Raw genomic sequence first — 19,696 nt, 5'->3', positions numbered from 1 at the left:
ACCTTAATGAGCTACTCCCTCCGGCTCCCCAAGGGTAACTAGATGAAATCTTGGGGCAGTGTCAGCTGACTCAGTTCCCAAGGGAGCACAGACTCACCTCAGGGTCTGTGCCTTCTTCGTAGGCGCGGATGCTGAAAGCCATGCCTTCAAAGGTGTGGTCCACCCGCAGCACGGCCAAGGCTACCCCGGCCACCGTCAGGTTGGCGGTCCTCCCAAGAAACTCCATCTTGTGACCTGCGCGCTCAATTATCCTCAGGATTCTACAAGGAACCACAGGCAGAGAAGAACGTGTTCACCTTTCATGAAAAGCTCATCTTCCTGTGAAGATTTCCTCCATGTAAGACTAATTTATGACCACTATTTACATATTGTTTGGAATGATAAGGTAAGAAAACTGGCTTTGGAGTCAGATGGGCTGAGGCCTAAGTCATCGCCCCTCTAATTTCTAACTCTACAAGCAGGTGAAAAGAATCTCTTTGATCTCCACTTTCCTCGTCTGCAAGGTCAAAGATAATACTAGTACCTGTCTCAAAAGATTGTTTAAACATTAACAAAAAGTGTTGTCTATAAAGCAAGATACTGCAGGACCCCATAGGACATGAAATTTGGATTTCATTCGCCGTGTAACAGAAAGCCACTGAGTGATTTTAAAAGCAAGCAAATAGCATGACCTGATACACAGCAGGACCCTAAGTAACATTATTTGGGTCAACGTCATTTCGTTATAACATCGACGAGAAAAAACAATCCCAACAGACATTAAGCAAATAGCATTAATTGAGGACCTGCTCTTGTTGGATGTTGTTTCAGTCAAAGTCCCTGTTCCAAAGACCTATTGATGTTGTTCACTTGCCGTGTGCAATGAAAGGTAGTGTGTAGGAGACAGACCACAGGAAGGCAAGGGCAGAGGTAGGGAGACCAGAGAGGAAGTTACTGTAGAAGGTCAGGTGACAGAAATAGGACAGACTAGGGTGTGGCAGGGGAGCTGGAGAGAAGTGGTTGGATTCCAGGAATATTTAAAGTATCAGAAAATAAGTACAGCGGACCTCCCTGGTGGCATCGGGCTTTAAGTCTCAGCACTATGAAGCTATTGGCAGCCACTGCAGCATGAGTTCGATCCCCAGCCAGGGAGCTGACCCACATGGGGTAGCAGACACCTCCTGTCTCCCCCACTGCTCCCCTCAGCAGTGTATTTCAGTGAATCTGCCTGTTCTACTCCGCACTCTGTCTCTTGTGAATCCTCTTACCATCCCCTCCCACCTCTGGCCTGTACCCCAGTTCTTGTACGCATAAATAAATAAATCTTAAAAAAGAAAGTGCAGCACCATACCTTTCATATCAGTAGTGAATGTATGGAAAGGAATTAATAATGCCTATTTTTAGTTTCATGAAATTATTTATTTGACCCAAGCATTAGTACTTACTCATTGCTTACTTCATGCAGCTCAGATGCAGAACTGTGCTGCTTGCCCAAAGCAGCGTTAATTATTTGCAATATAGTCTGGGTTAGGTTCATACTTATCTCATTACAGTATGAAATATCAGATATTTTAGAAACAATAATCTTTATTTCATTCTTATCCAGAGGGGGGGATTCATTTATCAAATTTAAAATGTGCTCTGCGACCTCTTCAGCGTTCTCTGAGGAAACAAAATTGAAATATAAAACCTGCATTATTCAGCTTTGGACCTTGCTGCTCTGCCTTGGTCCCTCTAAAAAGTAAAGGCAATGAAATGGAAAAATATACCGAGGTAGTAAAGTTTGCAAAAGAAAAGTGCTGGAGCTCAGCATCTCCACGGTGGCATCCCATAAAGTAGCACGTAAGTGACGTTCTTATTCATTACAAAAAAAAAATTAAATACACGAGGGAACCTTTTGTCACTGAAGAATTATCTTGTAATTAGATTCTAATTGAGTTAAGACTTTTGAGCATTGTATTCAGTTAAGCAGCTCCCACCTATACTCAAATATCAGCAAACATTCAGTCTATGTTTTCAAAGTCAAAGTTGGTGATTATGTTTTTCTGTCAAGAACTAGCAGCTCATGGGGGGGGAGAGGGAGCAAATACGGACCAGAGAATGATAAAAAGCAACTTACTTTAGACTTTTGTAGAGATTAAGAACAATAGATATTAACTCGCCCACTTTTCCTCACTTTTATTATGGAAATTTTCAAACATGCACAAAAGTAGAAAGAAGAGTTTAATGAATCCCCGTGTATGGTATGAATCACAGCTTCAACAAGTGTCAATGAAGAGCTAATCTTATTTTATCCACACTCCCGCCCACCTCCCCCAACTCCAGATTATTTTAAAGCAAACCCCAGACATCGTATCATCTCACCCACAAACACTTCAGTATGGATCTCTAAAGCACAAAGGATAGCTTATCTTTTACAAGTTAGCAATTCAAAATCAACAACTATTCAGTCAGTGTTCAAATTTTCTTCATTGTTTTATAAATGATTTTAGAAAGATAGAATGTGAATCATCACCCACTTTTATGATTCATAGCTTTGTTAACATGAAAAAGTTTAGCTCAACATGACCCATGGAAACCTGAGGACCCGTGGTGCCGCCTAAGTATAAAGCACTCACACTGAAGTTCAGTAACTGAGAGAATGGAAAATAATTGAAAAATATAATCTGTTAAGAAATATTCCAAAGAGAGAGCACACTTATAACACACTGCCTCAACTAAATTACAAATAACCCCCTCTGTTTGGGAAAACAAAATAATTCATCGTGAACTTCTCTCCACCTGCCCGCATTTCTCATTCTCTTCCAATGTTCTTTGCATTTGGCAACATCTCCCGCTACATCTGTCTCTTCTACCTCAAGCCTTCCACAACTGCACCCCAGTAGAGCCTGTGCAGGCTAATTTTTGTAAACAATGCTGTCCTGGCCAGTGTCAACACCCCAATCTGCCCAGCCATGGCTCACCTAACAATCAAGTCAGCTGAGAATTCTCTGTAGGAAGGAAAGAGGGGTGTCACTGGACACAGAAGGAAGAGATGGACAAAAGGGGGAGATTAAGCAGGGTTGCAATTACTTTTAAATCAATAGTTTGTCCTCTTTGCATCTAGCTCTGGTCAGTTAAAGAAACCAAGACAACAGTAAGATCAGGGATGGAAGCATGGTGCTCTCTTTCACAGATCTTTCCACTGTTGTTATTGGATTGCTCTGGGTATGTTGTAAGTGGGAGGTCCTAAACTGTTTATGGGACCGCTGTTCTCTGAACTTCAGGCAGTCCCTGCAAAGGCAGGATGGAAGTAAACCCCAGGCTAATGGGAGGCTGTGTCAAGGAAAGTAACCTTTGCCTTTTCATCTAGAGCGATAGAGTTCTGAAGGAAGAATCAAGACAAATTACATTCATGTAAAAAACCTAGGTCTCCAAGCGAAAACAATAAAAGGAGTCTTCCTTTATTAGCATAAAATAAACCAGTGCCCATTGCTTGAACTAGTTAGAGCTAATCTACCAGTAATTAGCACAATCAAAACAATAGCAGCATGTTATTTTATTGAGGTAACTCTGTATTCTAGTTATGTATTGCTGCATAACAAACCACACCAATGGCTTCAAAAGGCAATTTATTGCTATCCTCGTGATTCTATAGTTGGCGAGGCTCAACTGGGCAGGCAGTCTAACAGCAACTCAAATATTGGTAATATCCTGCCTCTGGCTAGGGAACAGATATTAATTGGACCAGACTATAGAGCACTTTTGTCAAAAACAGCAGAACAATCAAATGGCAAGTAGGAGGCTAACAGCTAGGTGTCAGACCAACAGAGGCAGACCAGCCAGAAGCTCAGTGGACAGATCAGAAAAAAGATAATCAGAGAGAACCCAGCTAGGACCACAGATGTTCCTAGTAGTCAGAGAAAATATGCCCACATGCAAAGCAGCATATTCTAAGAAGCAGCATCAGAGAATTTATGCTGTAGGGGAAATAGACTTCAGTAAACTAGTCTAACCACTGAACTAGTCTTGGAATTTTTTACATCCATAAAACAAACAATTCTAAAATTCACTGGAAAACACAAAAGACCTTGGATAACTAAAATAGCCTCAAGAAAGAGCAGGGACATCAACAGCCTTGATACTGAGATATATTTCAAAGCTATAGTAATCAAAACAATGTTTTACTGGTATGAGGACAAACACATAAACCGGTGGAACAGAGCAGAGCGCCCAGAAATAAATCCACACATATACCATCAACAGACCTTTAGCAAAAGGACCATGTATACACCATGCATATACCTTATATAAATCTGACAAGGAGTTAATTTCTACTTAGACAGAGAACTCCTGCAACTCAATCACAAAAGAAAGGGGACAAGGGTATTTCTCAAAGAAATACATGAGACCAATAAATACATGAAAAGATGGTCAAAATTAGTAACCATCAGGAAGCTGGAAACCAAACCATGGGCTATCACTTTATAACTAGCAAGACGGCCATGGTCAGAAATCAAGAGAGTATAAAAGCAGGCAAGAGTGTGGAGAAAAGGAACCCTTGTCACTGGGGGGAAATGTAAATTGGTAAAGCCATTGTGGACAATATGGAGGTTCCTCAAAAATTTGAAAATAGAACTACCAATCTCAATTGTGGGTGTGTCAGCAAAGGAAACAAAACCACTATCTTGAATATAAAATTATACTCTCATGTTCACGGCAGCATTACTCATAATGGTGAAGATATGGAAACAACCTAAATGTCTGTGGAGACAGGATTAGGAATAGCTAACAAAAATAATACATACATAATATATCTATACACATATACATACACACGCACAATAAAAATTTATTCAGCATTTAAAAAGAAGGAAAGCCTGCCATTTGCCACAACATGAATGCACCTGGAGAGAATTATGCTAAGTGAAATAAACCAGACACACAAAGATAAATCCTGCATGATCTCACACGAGCATGGTATCTAAAATAATCAAATGCACAGAGGCACAGAATGGAACAGTTGTCGCCAAGGACTTGGGCAGGAGAAAACAGAGTTACTAACCAACACCATGAAGCTTTGGGTCAACAACATGAGTAAGTTCTAGAGATCTGCTAACAACATAGTACCTAGGCTCAGTAGTCATGTCAAGAGAGTAGAGCTCTTGTGAAGTGCTCTTACTACAGTAAGACAAAGTCATGAGAAGGAAGTAAATGAGAGGTGACTGCTAAAGTGAAAGGTGTCCTTTCTGGAGTGATTAAAATGTTCCTGAATTCACGGCCATGGTTGTTCAAGTTCATGAGAATATGAAAGCCACAGAAACGGATACATTAAATGAGTGAATTTAATCATGTGTGACTATCTCTGCAAAAAAAAAAAATCGAACTACATTTAGCTATCAATTTCTGCTTATCAAATCACCAAAGATCCAAAAGTCTGATAACATGCTGTGTTGATGAAAGTGTTCAGAAACTGGCACTTTCGTACCTTGCAATGCGGGAGTATAAATTGGGACGATGATTACAGAGAGCATCTGACACCATCAAAAGCAGGACTGATGTGGCAATTCCACGCTTAGGAATTTGTGCTTCAAGTATACATGACATGTATCCCTATCCATTACGACAGTTTTTTAAAACAAAATGTTACCAACAACTGAAATACCCACCCATAGGAAACAAGCTAAAGGAATAAAGGATGGCCTTCCATGCGGTGTAACACAATGCAGTGAAAAAAAGAATACTGAAGCTCTTTATATAAAAATATAATTATTTCTACACTGTATTACTGAAAGAGCAGAAAAGCATGTGAAACACGCTTCCCTTCATGTACAAAGGGGAGAAAACATGCCATGTACTATAGTGTATGTATGACATCTGTATTTCCTTACAGGTGCATAATTATCTCTGTGGATAGTAACTGAATGGCTGGGGTCAGCCATGGGGAGGGGGGATTCACTATCCTTTTATTGTTCTCTTCTCTGGTGGCTTAATGTTTGTCTTTTGAAAATTATTGTTACATTAAGGTAACATAGGTTTATAACATTCTATGAGTCAGAGATGTAAGCTCACCACCTTCGGTGCTGTTACCCTCTCACACCTCCCACCAAGACACCCAGAGTCCTTGGCCATAGTCCATCGCGCTCCCTCCCCATTTTGTTCTCTCCCTTCTCTCACACACACCCCCTGCCCCTTGCTGACAGCCTCCATTCTACAGATTTCTAGGGTTTGTTTTGGTTTGGTTTCATCTACCTTTTGCTCTGTTTCTCTACAGTCCACATGTAAGTGCCACCATCCAGTATTTGTTTCTGATTTATGTCATTTAGCATCACCCTCTCCAATTTCATTCATGTTGTTTCAAAATACAAAGAACTTATATTTTTGATAGCCTAGTATAGACCACATCTTCCTATCCAGTCATCTATCTTTGGGCACTTTATTTTAAATATTAAAGTAGATGAAGTGTGATATAGTAAAACTTTTTAAACATTGAAATAAAGTGAGAAAGAATTGTTATCTAAAAATTATCAAATAAAAAAATTCTAAAACAAAACCACTAAGAATCCTGTTTTCATGCCCCCCCACCTTACTCCTGATTTTCTGAAACTGTATTGTTGTAAAGTAGATTTTCCTACCTGAGCTTTGACTGTACACTTTCTGGTATCAGGTCAGAGTAGAAAAATTAACCTGAGTTTATTTTTTTCTCTAATGTGAACAAAATCAGTCTTACCGTCATTTATAGTAATACTAGTGAGATCCATAATGTTATCAGGAAGTTCTTGGAGCAATTTGCACCATTTATATTTGGGTTTTCCCCACTGAGATCTGCCACTTGTGATACTAATTGAACTGGAAAAGAGAGAGAAGAGGACAGGAAGTGGGTGTTTCTTGCACCTGCTTTTTTGGGCAGTAGGTATAAACAGACAAAGCCTCAGGATGGGGCATCATAATGGCCAGCGACCAAGGATCCACCAGAGGTGTTCCTGCAGTGGACATGACACTGACCCTTCCCTCCTTTTCCCTTGTACCCCGACCTGAAGGGAGCACCGCTGTAGAACGTGCTCTCTATCTCAGCATCTTGATTTAGTCAAGGCAATTAGTATAGCACCCTCTGTAGCTTATTGGCCATCATCATCTACCCTCCCCTTTGCTTCATCCAGTTTCACCCAGTTCAAGCAGGAACACACTTATTGAGTTCCCACTGTATTCTAAGGCTGATCATACGCAGTACAGGCAATCTGGTCAGGGACTTGGCCTGGAGGAGATTGGGACTTAGTGGTTTGAGACTGCAAGTGTGATGGACCTCATCAGGCAAGCTGTAAGGTGAAAGACCAGGATACCCATCAAACCACCAAGCAAGGAAAACTTCTTTGCAACTTTTGAGCTGTGCTGTGCTCTGAATGGGCAGAGAACAAAGAGCAAACACAGGGGAGACATCAGGGAAACATCCCATGGTTCCAGAACACAGATGCCCTTTGGGGCTGCCCCACGCAGTAAGGGAGCCGGCAGGTCTTCAGTACTTGAGTTTGGGTTTGATTGATGGGGAAAAGTCACTGACGGCAAAGTGTATTTGGGGGTGGCTGACAGCCAGCAGGCAGGATTGCACGCTAATAGCAGCGAAGAGGCTGTAAGGACCGGCCCGGGGCGGGGCGGGCACGGGGCGGCTGGAAAGGAAAAGCTAGATGTGAGCCCTGACTGTGACCTTAAAAGCTGCGGGACTTGCTTGCCGACTACAAGTAGGGAGGAAGTGGTAGGACACAGTCCAAGAGGTCACCTTCCAAATGCCAGCTTTTAAGCCTCTGTCAAAACTGCTGCCTCTCTGGGCTACCACTTAAGTTAATGGCATAAACCATGAACAGCCAAGAATAAGAAAAAGGGGTTGCTGATTTTAAAAAGGAAAATGATCAAGCCAACAATAAAAGAGTGATTTCGTAAATTATTGTGGCCGTCCATAGGGTAGCTTTGGAGGCGGTTGTTCAAAATGGTCATTACTGAAGCTGAATATATAACATGGAAAATGTTTGGTAAAGCGTGGAGAGGAAGGGTCAATTACATGATTGCTGGGAGGACAGTAATTACCACTACAGAAAACATGAAGACAGACAGGAAAGAGCTCGAAAGAGAACGAGGCTGATCTAAAAGGAGCTGTGCTCAGGTGGCGGGGATGGTGGGTGACTTGTTTCTTTTGTGTTCTTGACATTATTTTCTGCAGAGTATTTCTGTGGCCTGTGCATACTTCAGCAGGTCTGAAGGCTAAAGAAAGGCAGCCCAAGAGGTGGAAGGGGAGGCCTGTTCACACACAGCAGCATGTCCCCAGCGCAGCAAATCTATGTGTGTGAGCTAGCGATTAGAAGTTGGCTGGGCATACCAGGGCCTCGTAGCATTTCTTGCCTCATTTTTGATGCATCTGGTTTGGGCGGTCTCGGTAGGGTTGGTTGAGAGCCATTTATACGTCCCTTTGAATGTAGAGGCTGTTTCATCGGCTTTGCACTTTCCCGGCTCTGTAGAGAAAATGCATGCACCTTTTAAAGGGCAAAAGGCACTTAAAAGTATCAAGAACATCCATTACGGCCCATCAGTTATTACCTTTCACATAAACAACAGCGAGTAACAGAGGAAACTTTTTCTGCCACTCTTCACCAAAAAGAGCATTAAATGGAGGGTTTTTTTCTCCAAGTCTCCCAGTACAACTTCACATTTAGTCCTGTTCATTCAAACCACCAGTTAACAGGACAGATTTTCACTTTTGTATTTGTTTTTTAAAGTGATACATATGCATCACGAAAATATGCATTGAAGCCACACTGGGGTGTAGAGCAAAAACCCAGTGCAGACTGCGGTGACCCCTCAGGTACCCCTGGGAAGAGGTGAGCTTCCACAATGGGAGAAAGGCTGGCGTGTCTTTCTGAACGGTTTCTCCTTGCTGGGCTCGGGTGGAAATGGCTTTAGCCAACGCAGCTCATCTGCCGCCACCCATAGGCTCAGAGAGTTCTGTTCTCACGTTAGTGCTGAGGCCAGGTCTGGCTGCCCAGTGCTGTCACAACAAAGGAGATGGGACCTGGGCCAGGTCTGTGTGATAAGCTTTTGCCAGGCACTGGGGGTACCTGCCTGACTCTGGAGCCCATTTCCTCAGGGGCTGATAGAGCAGCCCCGCATCCCAGTCTCCTCTCTGGATGAAGAGCCACCCGCCTTGCTCCCCTCCCTCTCAGGAAGTGATCGCTAGTGTCCTGTGTGTGGTGGCCTCTGCCTGGGGCCCCCACACATTCGTGCCTTTCCGCTCATGCTCACCCTTCCACTCTCGCCACCTGCCCTCTGCCGTTTCATCCAACTGTTGCCAAGGCTGGGCCTTCTAATGTCTCGTGCGTTATCCCAGTTCTCTCAGAGAGCTTTGACCTCGCTCTTCTGGGGACAAGAAAGTAAAGCAGCAGCAATGGGAGGGAGAGGAGTGATGTGACTCTCCTTTACCACTGAAACCTTGCCGGTGTGAACAGACAATGCCCTCAAGAGAGATTCTGGACTGTCCCCAGTCAATTCCTAAGATGAACAGACTGAGTGACTCCATCAATACATTAGCCAGGACCCGTTGGGCAGCTATTGCACGTAATGAGGAAGCTCTCCAGGTCTCTGGGTATTTACGCAAGAGAGAACATTCTCCTACTCCACTGATGGACCACTGCGGATTTCCAGAGCTGAGTGGGATCTCTGATAACCCCTGTGGCACTGTTATTTCATAAACTCTTTAAGGTGCAAAGGTTGTCAGAGCAGATGGGCACTTAGCACGTGGAAAGCAGGGTAGACAGCCTCTCTCCCCTGTGAACTCAGGACCTCTTATACTCAGGGGCAAGATCTCATAAGAAAATACCAGCACCCTGTCCCATTTACCTAGTTTTTCAACTGCAACATGTTCAGACCTTATTGATAATGTCAGCTGATCTTGTGTGAAGTTGCCATGTATTTTACTTTTGATCTTGCTAATTAATTCGGTGGATGGTAAAGAAGAGTTGGCCTTAATGATGACCTGACAAACACACCTGAAATGCAAAGCAAAAAAAAAAGAGAGAGAGAGAGAGAGATTTTGTGGTTAAGTCAACAGAGTACAACCTGGCCTGTGATGCTGAAATTCTGTAGAGATGACTTACTTGGTAATCCAAAAATAGCAAACATTTTATAGTTATATAATGGCGAATCTTAAGAAATGATGGAAGACAGCATATTGAAATCTTGTGATAAATTTTCTTGTATCCAAGTCAAAACCTATTTTCACAAGGATGGTCAGCAAACTTTGCATTTGGTTGAAACTGACTAGCCTTACAATTTCTCCAGAAGTTTGTGATAATCAATGGAGAAAAAAATACTCAGAATTTATTATTTCAAAGAATACCTTTTATCCTTCCAGTCTCTGATTTACCCATCATTTTACTGAAGCGAGGCAAGTAGGCTCATGTTCAATTGTCTTACAAAGATGTGTTCTGCCTGGGCCTCCCTGGTGGCACAAGGGGTTAAAGTGCAGCACTATGAAGCGATCCACAGCCACTACAGCACAAGTTCAATCCCTGGTCAGGGAGTGACCCACATGGCCCAGCAGTCCTCTCCTGACCAGGCCACTGCTCCCCTCAGCAGTGTATTTCAGTTGACCAGTCGGTTCTGCTCCCTACTCTGTCTCTGGTGAATCCTCTCAAATCCCCACATCTAGCCTGTACCCCAGTTCTTGTATGCACAAATAAATAAGTCTTAAAAAGGGGGGGGCCGGAATTATTACGGGATTATGGTGATGGCACACGGGTGACTTGGTGATGGGAAACCGCGGGGATTACAATTGAGATGGAAAAAAAAATGTACAAAATGATGTAAAAATAAACTGTTGTAAAAAAAAAAAGGGGGGCCTCCCTGGTGGCGCAGTGGGTTAAAGCACAGCACTAAGAAGCTAAAGCCACTTCCGCATGAGTTCGATACCCGCCTGCCTCGGAGGTGACCCACATGGTGCAGCAGACCTCTCCTGACCTACCTGCTGCTCCCCTCAGCAGCGTACCTCAACGATCTGTCTGTTCTGCTCCCCACTCTGTCTCTGAGTTCTTTCACTGCCCCTGCACCTCTGCCCTGTACCCCAGTTCTATATAAATAGTAAGTTTATTTAGAAAATAAATAAATCTTAAAAAATTAAAAAAAATAAAGACGTGTTCTGCCAAAGGTCCATCTCTGCTCTAGCGGTAATGATAACGACAGTGGGTAACATTTGTACAGCTCTTGCTCCAAATGCTTTGGTTCATGTCATTGTCACAGCAACCTCCCGGGGTAGGCTATTATCACTCCCATTTTACAGATGAGAAAACTGAGTCTTGGAAGACGGTGTTTCCCAAGGTCACAACCTGGTATTTCATTTCTGATTATTCTGGCCCGTGAAAGATATGTTATGAAGAATAAGGTGGTCCTTGACCTCACCCTCTATAGCAAGGTCCGCATACATTGGACATTCTAGGACCGAGCACATAACAGATCCACAAACTTATCTAAACCCTCCCTCACTGGCATTTATTGATATATCTTTTTGAACAACACAATTCTCATGTGTCCTCATTGCTGTTAAAAGTGAGATGTGAGCCCTCCCTGGTGGCTCAACCGGTTAAAACCAGCACTATGAAGCTGCTGGCAGCCACTGCAGCATGAGTTCAGTCCCCGCCCAGGGAGCTGACCCACATGGTGCAGCAGACCTCTCCTGACCCGCCCGCTGCCCTCCTCAGCAGTAGACTTCAGTCCATCTGCCTATTTTGCTCCCCACTCTGTCTCTGGTGGATCCTTTCACCCCACCCCTGCATCTCTGGCCTGTACCCCAGTTCCTTGTATGCATAAATAAATAAATCTTTTTTTTTTTAAGTGAGAAGCACCTGCATTCACTGCACATTTGCTCTCTGCCCTGGCTCAGCCATACTCCCACCGCCCTCATCCGCATTTGGTGAAATCTCTGCTCATGCCTCCCATTCCAGTCACAGCCTTGTTTTTCAGCTCTCATCTTTCGTCCCGAGACGACTCGTCTTCCTTCTGCACCTCCTCTTGCTCTGAGAGACCCCTGGCGCCCTGAACATTCCAGGTCTTTCCCACAGACCCTGCACTAGCTCTGTGTCCTCCGTGACTTGCCTCAGGCCGGCCAACAGTCGTTGGTGATTGGGAGGAACAGAGCCGTGAGTCTGAACAAGACCCAGGCTGCTTTCCAAGTTTTGCTTTTTTTTTTTTTTTTCAGTTTGCCTGCTCGGTATTTTGTGAACTTTTTTTTTGATGACAACAAACACTTTATTCCCCCATCCCCAAATTATGACCACTTTGGACCCCATTTTCTCTTCACTACAAAGAGGCAGCAGGCAGGCTGCTAGACTGTGCCGTGACCAACTGAAACAACTTATTTCATGAAGGCAACAGCCCAATTACAGCATCTGTAAAATAACCACCGGCGCTTTGATCTCCTCTGACCAACAGGCTGCACATACAGAATTAAATGGAAGGAAAATCAGAACCAAATGTACCAGCTATGAATAAACTCAGCTCCTACCTGTGTAGTACCCGGGAAATTACAGCCATTTCTTGCCTTTCTTTCTGTTTCAAATAATGCAAAAGAAAAGAATTAGAATCACAAAAAAATATTTAAACAAACGTCACAATCAAGTACAGGAGTTATCGTTAATAAAGACAATCGCAATTATACTTCACTTTTGTGTGACCCATTACTTTATGCAGATCACCTTAAAAAAAATCAGTGCTTATAGTCCGCCTACCATCCCTGTAGGGCCACAGGAGGATTGCACCCAGCATCACACTGCTGAAGAATACGGACGTAGGAGAGAAACTGAAGCCTTCTGGATCTGGATTCTAACAACGGTAAGCACGTCCAAGCATTTCTATGCTCTCTACCCTGTGCTAAGAAATCCCTGTACATGGTCCCATTCCACCTCTCACAGGCGCTGTGCAGAATGGTGCTACTGTTAGTGCCATTTAACAGATGAGGAAGCAGGCACAGAGAGGTTCATGAAGTCGCCCAAGGTCTCACAGCAAGGTGATGGAAAAGCAGGGATTCCAACCGAGGTTTGCTCTTGCCACATTATTGCCGCAAGGACTTTACCTCCATTATTTGAGAAGAATCTAAATTATGGCATGTTATCTCAAATGTATTAAATTTTAAAAGTCTGGCTCAGGTATTTACAGAAAGCATCTGAAAGGATGACAGATAACTTGCAAAATATTCTAGATGCGATTGTATCTTGGATAGCCAAAAGAATTAGCTCATAAATACCTTAAAAGCTCTGTGCTCACTAATCATTTCTAAATCAAAATTTGAAACTTTAAAGCACAGGGATAAATACTGACAATTGGGGCCAGCATGATGGGAGGCAAATTTATCTTACTTTGATTTTGAATCTGTACAAACAGAGGATATAGTTATTATGTGAATGCCAGTCTTGCAAACAATGTGTCACTCTTGGAAGAACTAGGGATTTTGCAAGAGGTCTACAACCAAGACTTTCCACATACCATTTATAATCCCTAAGTCATTCCGCGTTCTCACAGCCCACAAAATGTGCCTAAAAAAACTGTGAAGTAGGCCTCCCTGGTGGCGCAGGGGTTAAAGTCTCAGCGCTATCAAGCTACCACCAGCCACTGCAGCCTGATTTCAAGCTGGCCAGCGAGGTGGCCCACATGGCGCAGCAGACCACTCCTGTCCTACCTGCTGCTCCCCTCAGCACTGTACTTGGTCACTCTCCCTATTCTGTTCCCCACTCTGTCTCTGGTGAATCCTCTCACACCCCCACACCTCTGGTCTACACCCCAGTTCATGTATGCATAAACAAATAAAAATAAATCTTTTTAACCCCTGCTAAGACAACTGAAATGAAAAATGCACAACATGAAGAATAATGTAAAAACATAATAAAAAACGTGCTAAGTAGTTCAGAAAAGCAGACAGTAAATGGTGGAAAGGGGCCTTGCTTTGGTGAAAGGTAGATTTGGGCCTTCTCAGATGACTTTACTGTCGATACTCATGTTGACCCTCAACAATGAAGGCCCGAAATGTATAGATGTCTGCAGTGCAGTTGTTACAGAGGCCCCTCCATGGCCGGGAGGGGCCATTCTCCCCCGCCCCCCGTTGTAAGTGATCACTTGGGCTACAGGCACCAGTGTGCCATGAAAGGGGCTTCTTGATCAGGGAGCTCCTGGAGCTTGGGGCAGAGCTGGGCACAGGGGGAACACAACGGGAGAGACAGGTGTGTTCTTTGAGGACTCTTGCTTTGACTTGCACCCAGGGACTTGGTGGGGCTTGGGAGACGTGTGCAGGAAAGACACACACAGATGGAAGCCCCGGCGAGAGGCTGTTCCTAGTCCTGGCCAGAGACCATGCCAGCTGCGATCTTGACTTGTGCTAGGATTTTGCGTTTTCTTCTCCTTTTGTCCTCATTTCCTGGACCTGCCTTACCCCTTTCTCACTGTGCCCTAGCCAGAAGGTGCCGGAGACTTGTGCCAAGGTTGTGGGTCTGCTTAAGGCTGACTCTGTTTGGCTGGACATTTGTCCATGAGGGGAGAGGTAATTTTGAGGGTTTTATTGGGAAACTATTCATAGGAATAGCCTTTCTTCTCTCTCTTTCTCTCCCTCTCTAAATAAACACACACACTGATTCTACCACACTAAGTGTCTGTTTTTTTTTGTCTTTGTGCTGCAGATGGCAGAATCCCTGTTACGGCATGCAACCCCATGCACCCAACAGTTTGAGATTCCTGGGTGCCCCTCGGTCACTTCAAAAAAGAAAAAGAATAAGAACATAAAGGCAGAGGGTGAATTTCTTGGTAGGTTCTTGCCCAGATCCCAAAGAAAGTAATGTAATTTGACCCTCGATTATCAGAATGAAGCCTTGCCTCATACCATACCTGTGGGTAGAAGTTATTTACTTAAATCTAACCAGGTAAAGGATGGGTTACAAGCAGGTTTGTTTTGAAAAATTACTTACAAAAGTTCCTTCCCTGTTTATTTCTTCCTCAAGAGTGTTTCTGTATAAAAAGCATCAAAAGTTATAGAAAATGAAACAAAGCAGCAACGCTCTGGGGACATAAGTTCTGGGAGAGACAAACCCAAGAACAGAACAGTAGAATTCCCCCAACTAGAAATTATTATTATTATATTTTAAGATAAATGACCAGGAATACAGTGGCTAGGCTGAATGTGAGGGTGATGCTTTTCGACTGCTTCGTTTTTTTAAGGACTTGCCAGCCATTCTCCAAAGTGAACTGTGCATTTCTCATCCTCACCAGCAACTTGTGTGTGTGCAAATCACTGCTCATCCTCACTAGCATTTGGCTTCATCACTACTTTTACTTTAGTTTTCCTGATAGTGTTTATTTAGATTACAGTGATGGCTAATGGTGAGGCTCTTCGTATGTGTTTATTTGCCATAGAGATATATTCTTCTGTAACACATTTCTCATAGTGTTTGCCCATGTCCTAACTGGGCTACTTTTGTGTTATGAAGCTTTTAAAGTTCTTTGCATATTTGAGATCCCGGTTTTTTGTCGGATCTGTAATTCCAGCGATTTTCTCTAGCCTATACCTTAACTTTTCAAAGCATATGCATATACGAAGGAGTAAAAATGTAAACCCAAAGTTATATAGACACATAAACAACTGATAGATCGATAAATAAATAAATATACATGAGATCTTTTATACCACAAAATAAAACTTTTATAATATAAATAGACATTTCCCAATTTTGGAGGCCATGGACATTTCTAGGCTACTGTTTGAGTTTTACATTTTTCTTTTCTTTTAGCTGGAAGAGACAGTGAATTTTTGGCACTCACTAGTAAAATTATTATATAAATGTCATATAATCACAGCATTTGGGTCTTAGAATCATTACCAATCCTGGCTTTTAGATTTCTTTCTTTCTCCTCTCGAATTGTATTGACTGCCAATTGTTTGCATAACTATATAATTTAGGGAGAACAAATTCATGCCTCCATTTGTATGCATGTTCCACTCACCCTCCACCAAGCCTCCGGTGCCAGCATCCTCTCATGTCCCCTTCCCCTACTCCTTCCTCCCTGCCCTCATCCTTTCTGGTAACAAGTATATTTTTTCCAGAGCCTAAAAATTATTCTTGTTTTTTTTTTTGCCAATTAGTTTTCTCTGGTTATTTATATTCTACAAATGAATGAAGCCATCCAGTAATATTAGAACTCCTAGGAGATGCTTCAAAAGAACGTGGTCATTATTTGCATATCAAAATGGTGGTCAGTCGTTGAGCAATCCTGCCTCCAAGAGTCTAACCCAGAAAAATACCAGCAAGAGTGTACAAAAATTATAGCTACGGGCCCTCCCTGGTGGCGCAGCGGGTTAAAGCACAGCTAAAGCCACTTCAGCCTGAGTTCAATCCCCAGCCCCGGAGGTGACCCACATGGCGTGGCAGACCTCTCCTGACCACCATGCTCCCCTCAGCAGTGTACTTCGTCAATCTGCTTGTTCTGCTCCCCACTCTGTCTCTGGTGAATCCTCTCACAGCCCCTGCACCTCTGGGTTTTATCCCAGTTCTGTGTGCATAAATAAATAAATCTTTTAAAAATATATAGCTACATGAGTGTAACTAATTAAGCCATCATCCATCAGCAGGTAACTGGATGAATAGACCATGGACACCCCTGCTAAAGAATTCTATATAGTCGTTAAAATGAATAAGCCAAACCTGTATGTGTTGGCCTGCAAAGATGTACATGTTGTATTCTAAAGCAAGAAAAGAAAAGTCATAAAATAGCTTGTAGAGTAAGATCACCTTCTCTATAAATGCATAGCAACAAATCCAGAGCACATTGGAAGTGAGCTGTTAATCAGAGTTCTGGGAGGAGGTGGAGGAAGGCAGGTCTAGAGATGTTTGCTCTCTGTGTTATAAATTCCTGCAAACCTCCAAGATTTTATACTGTTCACACACATTACTTTTGTGATAAGGAAAAATAGTAAGCACAATTTTTAAAGAATGGTGTGTACCCCAGACCTTCCCTATTTTAATAACTTACATGGATTTACTCCTGTTACTTCCTATGAACATTCTGGAACCTATTTATCTGAACATATAAAAGAAAACAAAATCTCAAGATATGGAAGATAGTCATATTTAATGCTTCAAAAGTCAGTTAGCCATGGAACACCAGAGTCAGGCTGATTTTTCAAAGAAATTATTTTGAATATTTCTTTTCTTTTTTTTTTAAGATTTATTTATTTGTGCATACGGAAGTGGGGTACAGGCCAGAGGCTCAGGGGCGGTTAGAGGCTTCACCAGAGACAGAGTGGGGAGCAGAACAGGCAGATTGATGAAGTACACTGCTGAGGGGAGCAGCGGGCGGGTCAGGAGAGGTCTGCCGCGCCATGTGGTCACCTCCAGAGGCAGGCGGGAATCAAACTCATGCGGAAGCGGCTTTAGATTCTCAGTGCTGTGCTTTAACCCGCTGCACCACAAGGGAGGGCCTATTTTGAATATTTCTTAAACAGAAGACTATGACATGTGCAGGGTAAGAGCAGAGGAAATATGGCTTAAATGGCCCATCGCCCTTGATGCTGCTGGCCCATGGTCTCCTTGATACTGCTCAGTGCCTGACGACTTTACCACCGGTGACCTCCCCTAACTCGTAGCCTGAACAAGTCTTGAACTTGCCCCCATTCCTCACTTTAAATATTTCAAGTTTCCATTGGAATTTCTAATTCCTGAAAGTGCATTATCCAAAAAGTAAAAGGCCTTCTAAAGCATTGACCATCATTAGCCTTAAGGGGTGATTTTTTTCTAAGTCCAGAAACAGCATTTTTAAGTTGATAAGCGCATTGGATGTAACTTAGCCCAATTCTGCTGTTTCCCTTATTAGGTTCTTCTGATTTGTTCTCCCAGTGACTTAACAGCCCACAGCAATGATACATATTTCTTCCTCGTTCTGAAGATACCCTACATCCAGAAGGGAAGATGCAACTCAAAATACAACAGCCCTTAAATCGCAGGCAACAGCAATGGTACAAACAAAATCAAAACAGGATGGTGGCAAACCAATTGGTAGTGGATCCGAGGGACGTTTGGGGCATCCAGGGGAGGTGCGTGGTGAGCTAAACAGCTGCTGAGGTAAGAAACTGTGCATCTGAAACCTATATAGTGTGGTAAACTAATGTTACCTCAGTGAAAAGAAGAAGAAAAGAAAAACCTGAACAGGTGGAATCTCAGAAGGTTCTCAAACTGCCCTTCAAACCCAGCAAATGACATTAGCATACCTGCTTTTAATTTGAACAGCCAAATTAGCAAGAGCAAATTCACTGTCCTGAAATATAGAATTCAACTATAAAAGACAAAAGAAGATTAGTTTTAGTATTCCGTTCCTCTGTTTTAACCAGCAGTTACCTGAGATGATGTCATCGTTAAGCCACATTCATTATTTCAGTTGCTCCACCATTTCCATCTGCTCCACTCAGTTTTTTAATTTGCATTTTACCTACTTTATGGGATGAATTGTGTCCCCACCTCCAAATTTATCTATTGAAGCCAAAATCCCCAATGTAGACTGTATTGTGAGATGGGACCTCTAGGGAGGTAATTCCAGTTAAATGAGGTGAGGGAGCAAGGCCTTAACTGAATAGGACAGATGTACTTATAAGAGAGAGAGATGTTAGACACCTCACCTCCCCCTCCCAGTGAATTTGACCCCACCACCACCATTTGCAAATACAGAAAAGGCCATTTGAGAACATGTGAAGACATAACATGGAGAGAAGGAGGCATCTGTAAGTCATGGAGAGATTTCACTAGAAACCAATCTTACCAACACCTTCACCTCAGACTTCCAACCTCCAAAACTGAGAAATTAAATATCTGATGTTTAGATCTCCAAGGTGTGCTGTTTTGTTATGGCAGCCTAAGCGGACAAATACACCCACCATTTTCAGGCAGTTAGAATCATGTCACTTATACTTGCAAACAAATACTGATGGACAGGATGGGAAACAGCCAAGATCAACAGCTGTCAACGGGTGAAGTCGGTGTCTTCTACCTGGAGAACCACTTAGTGATGACATTTAAGTGGCTTTTGATACAGCAATTCCAACTCTAGGAATTTATCTTATACATATGTTGAAATAACCCCCCACACACACACACTCACACACATTTTTTGCAAGGGCATTCTTACGAACATTGCCTCAAAATAAATGAAAAAAAAACAGACACAGCCGAAGTGTGCAACAATGGATAGACTGTTCACCTGGATTTAGAGACAAAACACTACGTTATAACCATCTAGTGAAATCTTAGACAACTGTTCAATTGTGTGAGGCAGATCTATATCGACCAGTATGAATATGCTCAAAGATAAATAGTTATAGGTGCGGGAGTGAGTTGTAGAACAGCATAATTTTTATGGTTCCAATGATTCCTTTGAAAGAATACATATGCATCAATATTATTATATTTATCATGCAAAAATCTAAAAGATTAAACCTCAAACTCTTAAGAGAAGATAGTACTAGGAGTAGTATTAGCGAGACCATTTACTTTCTGGCTTTCAGATTTTGGTATGTATTAGTCTTAGAGTATGCTTTAATCTTATTATAGGAGAATGTAATGGTAAATAAACATTTGCTGTGTAGGAGGGAGGAAAGAATTAAAGAAAACAAAAATAAAATACAATTGCATAGATTTTGTTATCACTGCTTTTCTACTTTCCCCAAATAAGAAAA

General features: G+C 42.6%; 1 protein-coding gene across 1 annotated transcript in view; it reads right to left on the bottom strand.

Moving 5' to 3' along the window:
• Positions 1-19,696, bottom strand: part of ADGRG4 (adhesion G protein-coupled receptor G4) — an 88,539-nt gene that overhangs the window by 41,162 nt on the left and 27,681 nt on the right. The window contains exons 5-10 of the mRNA XM_004685957.1: positions 18,239-18,303; positions 9,841-9,989; positions 8,327-8,459; positions 6,689-6,807; positions 1,425-1,641; positions 98-260 (exon numbers count right to left, since the gene is read on the bottom strand). Of these exons, the coding sequence (XP_004686014.1) occupies positions 98-260; positions 1,425-1,641; positions 6,689-6,807; positions 8,327-8,459; positions 9,841-9,989; positions 18,239-18,303 (846 nt within the window). The remainder of the gene's footprint in view (positions 1-97; positions 261-1,424; positions 1,642-6,688; positions 6,808-8,326; positions 8,460-9,840; positions 9,990-18,238; positions 18,304-19,696) is intronic.

This window comes from Condylura cristata, unplaced genomic scaffold (genome assembly GCF_000260355.1).
Source record: "Condylura cristata isolate star-nosed mole 26May11 unplaced genomic scaffold, ConCri1.0 scaffold00019, whole genome shotgun sequence".
NCBI lineage: Eukaryota > Metazoa > Chordata > Mammalia > Eulipotyphla > Talpidae > Condylura > Condylura cristata.
This window is presented reverse-complemented; position numbering and strand designations above follow the sequence as displayed.